This window comes from Adiantum capillus-veneris, chromosome 6 (assembly GCF_014529385.1).
Source record: "Adiantum capillus-veneris isolate H3 chromosome 6, ASM1452938v2, whole genome shotgun sequence".
NCBI classification, from domain to species: Eukaryota; Viridiplantae; Streptophyta; class Polypodiopsida; order Polypodiales; family Pteridaceae; genus Adiantum; species Adiantum capillus-veneris.
In genome coordinates, this window is record NC_140936.1 from 50,390,887 (window position 1) to 50,397,510 (window position 6,624).

Consider the following 6,624-nt stretch of genomic DNA (forward strand, 5'->3'; position numbering starts at 1 on the left):
CCTTAGCCCATCATCTTGCACTGCTGTAGTGACCACTGCTGGCATAACCTGAGTAGTAACAGGAACCACTGGTTCGTGATGAACCCCTGACATGCGACCTTGTAAAGACTCTATAGGCTGAAATTCAGACCTCATGGGCAAAGACTCCACCCCTAACTGGCTCATTTTCCTCAACTTCCACTCTTTGTTCCTTGCTACCTCTAGTGCATCTTCATATGTCCTAGGCTTCTTTAGCTCCACTTTCCAATGTATATTCTCCCAAAGACCATCCAAGAACCTATCCTTCTTCATCATGTCAGGCGGGGGTACCTGTGGTGCTAAGGCCTTGCACATCCGCTCCCATGCCAATGAGAACTTACGTATGTACGCATCTACTGGCTCACCTTCCTTTTGCACCAAACCTTGTACTTCTTGCCACACTTTGTCAGGATCTTCTATCTTCACAAACTCCACTTCCAACCCATGCCTTAGATTGTTCCAACTCAATCTTACAGGTGGATCCACTGCACGCAACTCCTCTTCAAATGTTTTGGACCAGACTCGTGCATCACTCTTCAAACAAATTTGGAGAAGACGTAACATCTGCGCAAGGTCATGAATCTGATTGCTAATGCAGGCAACCTCCATCTTTTCCAAAAAATCTTCCACATCTTCATCACTTCTTCCATGAAACTCCGGATAAGAGAAAGCCATGGCTACCCAAGTTACAATGCTTTGAGAACCCCTTTGAACACACGTGCAAGAACCCAAAAATTTTGACTACCCAATCCCCAGAAACTTCAATGGAGCTCAACTTTAGATAAGGACAAACACATGCACATCAAATGAGTTTTCATAGTTGATCATCGGAATTACAACAGGCAAAGGACATTCCAGGATCTCTCTCAATCTTCTTGGCCCAAACATAAAGACTATGCGCTGCTGGAAAAAGATCTTCCTGGACACATGAACATTAATATGAATTCTTTGAGTTAAATGAAAAGGAGTGAACTGAGGGCCATTTTGATCATCCATTAAAGCCAACCATGAAGCTCCTAAGAAGGCACACATGACTCAACCTCTGATTTTGCCAAAATTTCAGCAGCATAACAGCATAAATGGCTCAAAATACCAAAAAACCAGCCATCATAACTTGGAAAAATTTCGACAGAGTTTCCCCAGAAGTAGAGCAGTAGGAACCCAAAATATAGACTGTCTATGTATGCATAAACTGTCAACAATAGAACCCGAGCATCAAGTAGGACTCACTAGTACATAGCCTATGGTGAGGTCACAAAAAGGGTGCTCTAGCTACCTGTATCACCGAACGGATCTCCACATTTGAGAATCCCCCAGCTCAATAAAAACCTCACGCTATCGACCCTCACACGAAGGCTAATGCAAATCGCATATAGTCAAGTCTCAGAAATGACTATCTTCCAGACCAAGTCTCAGAAATGGCTGGGACTGCCAAATACAACCAAGTATGGCTCCACAAATGCGTACAATGGCAGTTTCCACAAGTAACGTACAATCCAGCAGACAATGCGCTCAAATAGGCGCCAAGTGATGCATACCCACAACAACTGCAAGTGACATCAATGCTAGTATATCACTGTACTCCAGCTACCTGTACCTGTGTGAATCACCTGTACCTGTCCCTGTAACCTATAACCTGTAACCTGTAATCTGCAACCTGTAATCCCGAATCTCGAAGCTTGAAGCTCGAAGCAGAAGGTACTCGAAGAAGATCCTCCGTGGGGGCGCCAAAAGAATGTGAGCGGGATGAAAACACACACAGCGCCTCTATAAAGACCCGACACACACTCTTGGGAAGATACACACACACACACTATGGGGCACCACTCGGCTTACACAACACACCTGGCCGAGACAGGGAACACACCTCTGGAGTGAGAGGAGAGAGACTATCCACTTGCCCACTCCACACACACACACACACACACACACCCCCAAAAAACTCAGCTCAAAAGAGGAGAATTTCTGATGTTTAGATACAAATGAGCTTGGGCCAACACCAATGGGGCAAACAACTCACACAATATGGGTAAAAGATACCAGATACAATCACAAACTGGAGCAGAAACTTCGCTCATAGGAGAAACTTACACAGCCAAAACAGCAAAAAAAGAGGGAGGAATTTGGCAAAATGGACAGCGCCATCGCGTCCGGAACGGCCCAAAACCCCAGTCTACAATGTCAAAGTGCTCAAATCCAACCTCGGATGAGCAGTTTACGGCCAAAACAGGCTCCAAAATGAGCAAAAACACAGCTGCGGCTGTTCCTCCTCTCTTCTCCACGTTTTTTCTGGTCTTCTCTCTGTTTTTTCAGTTCCCACACTTAGCTTTATTAGTTGGGCACCCTTGGCCTTTTAGATGACCTCAAACGGACCTCGAACAGGCCAAAAACTGACCTCGCAGTGCATAGTTGTCACCTTTTTACATCATTCGCACACCTGGCACTCAGCTTTTTTCCAATAATGCATCTCGCCACCACGTGAAGTGGCCCCAAAAAGTGGTCCTAATGATGACCTTTCTGCATAACTCTCACAAGAAAACACCCACGTTGTGTCCGTCCTCATCCGCGTGCAAATATTGACCTCGTTCGCCCTCCTGATGCCACTAGATGCCATCTGACGCACCTGCTGACCTCATGTCGTCGGCCCGCGCATAGCTTCCTCGAGAATTTTTACGCGCTACCAACTCCTCCTTATTGTAGAAAAAACACACTAGTACTGATAATAGTGAAAATCGTTGCACTATGTACACCCTGTCCTACCTGTACACACGTGGGCCCCACGTAACCACCTGGCTATGGAAATTGGGTAATCCTTTATTCGATGCACCATGCATGTGTATGTACATATGCGCAATCCCTTGCTTTGGTATCCTTTGACAAGACGATATTTGGGAAAATTACTTTATGATGTATGTCTTGTGAATATTTCATTTTAATTATTTTACTTGTTTTATAAGAGGGTTTATTTTTTAAGAGGCATATTGTGACAGGTTCAAATCTCTAAAGAAATTCATATGCGTATGGATCAAGCACGTCAAAGGTTGCCTGCAGACGATCTAGTTAAAGAAGAGGAGAAAATTGTCAATGATCTTGCTCTCAAGTATGGTGATCGAGTAGGGAAGGTAAGTTAAACATGAACACTTTTAAATGTTTATGATTGGTTAACAAGATTTCAATTTTTACGTATTTTGTGTTTCTTTTAATTTAGATGTTGAACATTGTGGATCCTCGACTTGGAGAGGATTGGTTGGCCCGTGTGTGGGCTCTTAGATGGGGCACCGATAGTTGGGCCACATTGGAGAAGCTCAACCTAATAGCTCTCCAAGACGCTCCTGTTGAGAGCAAGATCTTGTGGGTTTCTTTGTTGGAATCAAATAAGATCACAAGAGCTGCTCATGGGCTTAAGCGTGGAGATCTGTTCTTTCGCTTGTGAGTTTAGCTATCATTGTGTTAGTTTATGAGCTTGTTGTCTAAAAAAGTTGATAATGATGTACAATGTTGGTATTTTTCTAGTTGGATTCGTAGAGAGGGATTACTACAACGTATTTTTGGGAGGGCTAGAAATCTTCTTTTAGATTTTGTTGATATGCTCGATGGCGTTAGTGTGCCTCCTGAATGTACACTCTCCATGTATTTTGAAGAATTAAATCTTGAGGCTAGAGCTCACCTCTTTCATGTAGAGACTAAGTTTGGAGCCAAGACAAAGGATGCAGAGTTGTTGGCACCAAAGAAGGAAGATGTGATTCCAATGGCGGCTCAGAGGCTTCTCTATCGGTGAGAACAATAACTTTAATTATATCACTAGTTGGTGATTAAAAACTTTGACTTATTGAGAGCCTTCGTTTGTAGGTATTTTTGTCACTTGAAATCTATGGGACATATTGTCACAATCCCTATGATGGCCAAACAATGGACAAACATAGCTATGGGTGATGGTTGTATGTATCCCAAATCAATGCAACATTTGTCGGAGTGGGAGTTGGGTCATTGTCCATGGTGGGTGGATATGGTCCAAGGGCGTATCCTTGCTAGAGAGAGGGAGCTTCATGATGAAATGGAGAAGCAAAAAAATACAACCACAAAGACAATGGATCCTCCAATGATAAAAGAACATCTAACTACAGGTATGAGTACTTTATGAGTTTCCTTAAGAAGTATTGATGCTTTAGTGGTCAATGTAATTTTGAATTCTTGATTTAAAATTAGTAGGTGGTACTAAGGACAAGGGAAAACAAGCTGCAGATGTTTCTACAGATGTGGATGTTAGGGAAGAGTTATTAATCTCACATGGTTATATTCTTGAACTCTTGATTTCTTGAGGTCGTGTAGTTTACATTGCATACTTTCACACTTGGGAATCAATGCAGGTGTTGGTGGCGCTCTTACAATGAGAAAGGTTCTCTCTTTTGTGCATGCCTCAAACTTTCCTATTTGGGTCTTTTGCTCTTCCAAAGATGTCAGATGTATGGCAGTGGTTGAGACTGTATTGCTATTGCCAGTGACTTTCGTGCAGGGCTACGAAACCCAGTTTGGAATTCCATTCATGATCACATGCTCAAAGCTCGAGAAGATGGTGTGCAATATACTTGAGTGGGCAAGAAAGTGGCTTGGGCAGCTGATTTCATATTTTTGGATTTGCCATTCGGTGGTTTGCATCATGCATCCACAACGACTCCATCTTGGGATGTCTGCAGAGAGGATCATGTTCGTGGTGGAGTTCATCTCTCATTCTCTACTCTAGGTTGGGTGTGATCATGACATCATGTGTTGGTGAGTCTCTAACTTCACTTGTCTAGTTTCTCATGCCTGGTAATAACTGTATCTCATCTTCTCTGTAGGGGATAGCATTTGGTGGGTAGAGCGTTTTTGTAGGGCATCCGACTTGCTTATTCATAGGTGGATTGTGCTCCTTCATCATGACGCATATGGTTTTGTTCATAGCTATGGGGAGCATATTGAGGTAATCTATAAAAACTATGAAATCGTGCTACTCATGAATTTAATAGTTTGTTTATCTCTTTTTTTGTTTCTTGTTGGTTTGCAGTGCGACACATCTATGCTTTTCTTAATTCACAGACGAGGGATGCAACCTCCTTGTTATGTTGCAGAGAGTACTTCACTATTTCGCTTTCTTGGTCTGAATCCTACGGATTCGACAGTGAGACATTATTTGCCTGTAGCCTCGAGAGCCCTTGCTACTACAGGAGAGCCACTACGTGGAGGCCTTCAGATGAGTCATGCATTGTTAGCATGCTTCATGGAGATGCTATGCAGACGTGGTGGTATCTGTTTGGAGTTCGGGTGTGGGACAACACCCGTCTTTGCAGCTTGCCTTGTTACTGGGCATGCATGTGCTTCCATTGATAGTGATGAGGGCTTGATATTGACATATGTGCAACCATTACTGCTTTCACGTGGGCGGAGTGCTGAAGATGCCACCACATCTGTAGATGTGGAAGAAGAGGGTGACAGACTTGGTGGGAACCCGTACGATGACTTGTGAGGCTCCCACCCTCTCATTGACATTTTGTTGCATTTTTTTATGTTGGACTTTGCTTGTTGTCAGGATTTTGGATATTGTGTAGTGTGGCAATGGTTTTATATGTTGCGTGTTTCGCTATGTATGGTGATGGGTCAATAATCTAGTTCTCTTGTTTCATTGAAGTATTTTGCCAGTATATATAGAGGATACCGCAAGAAGAATGGCCTCGGACAAGCGCTACGACTACAATATCCAAAATGAGTGACAGAGACGTAATTTGTTCATCAATGATGAGTGTGACTCATCATAGTGATATGGGTGAAACCCATGCAATCTCTTGATGGAACATTTTTGTTATCTCTTTTTGGTGGGAGATATAATTGTTGAATACAAAAATAGCATGGTTTTTTATGTTGAATGTTTAAGTACTTGTTTTGTTTCGTAGTAGCTTCACTCTTACTTGACCTTTGTTACCACTAAAACACGCCAAAAAACTCTTGAGAACAATCACATATCGGACAACCTCTCACATATCTCTACAAGGAACAACTCTCTCTCTCTCTCTCTCTCTCTCTCTCTCTCTCTCAGATATGCCATTAAATGCTCTCTTAGCTATGTCGATAATAATACATGATATATGTTATTAGCACATAGACTCATGGATGTAGGATACATAGAATCCTCATCAAAATACATCATTTGTGAGGCTATACCACCTTTGTAGGGCTAGAGACATAGTTAGATGCCCAACGTATTACAACATTTTTCTTTTCATATATTAACCTTCATATTTCATATCTATATTATCAAACTCGCTCGACTATGGTGTTGCTCGGAAATATCTGCTCGATGTATGGTAAGACCCCCCACTAGCCTCATGCATATATGTGTACATAGCCCTGTATGTCTTGGAAGTGACCCTCTAAAAATCCATGTACAAAGGTATGATTTTTCCAAGATTAAATGCTCATGTTTTGGGTTCTTTGAGTCCCCAAAACATGTTTTTTAATAATTATTTTCAGCCTTACTTTATAGCTCGTGAATCGGACTTGTACATCATGAGTTATGAGCATCTGAAGCAGGTGATCTCAACTTAGAAGGTGATTGCGGGTGCATGCGACAAG

The 6,624-nt window shown here is 42.4% G+C and overlaps 1 protein-coding gene across 1 annotated transcript; it reads left to right on the forward strand.

Annotated features, from left to right (window-relative positions):
• Positions 1 to 4,772: 4,772 nt before the first annotated feature.
• LOC147455491 (uncharacterized) lies at positions 4,773 to 5,603 on the forward strand. The gene is made up of 5 exons (XM_086513720.1): positions 4,773 to 4,788; positions 4,857 to 4,978; positions 5,063 to 5,085; positions 5,440 to 5,517; positions 5,585 to 5,603. Exons 1-5 carry the CDS (start codon positions 4,773 to 4,775, stop codon positions 5,601 to 5,603), a joined length of 258 nt encoding a protein of 85 aa, XP_086369846.1.
• The last annotated feature ends 1,021 nt before the right edge of the window (positions 5,604 to 6,624 follow it).

Coding starts and splice junctions, on each gene's coding strand:
- LOC147455491 (XM_086513720.1), top strand. Junction 4,979..5,062: donor GCTATGGGGAGCATATTGAG/GTAATCTATAAA, acceptor GTTGGTTTGCAG/TGCGACACATCTATGCTTTT. Junction 5,086..5,439: donor GACACATCTATGCTTTTCTT/AATTCACAGACG, acceptor TTCACGTGGGCG/GAGTGCTGAAGATGCCACCA.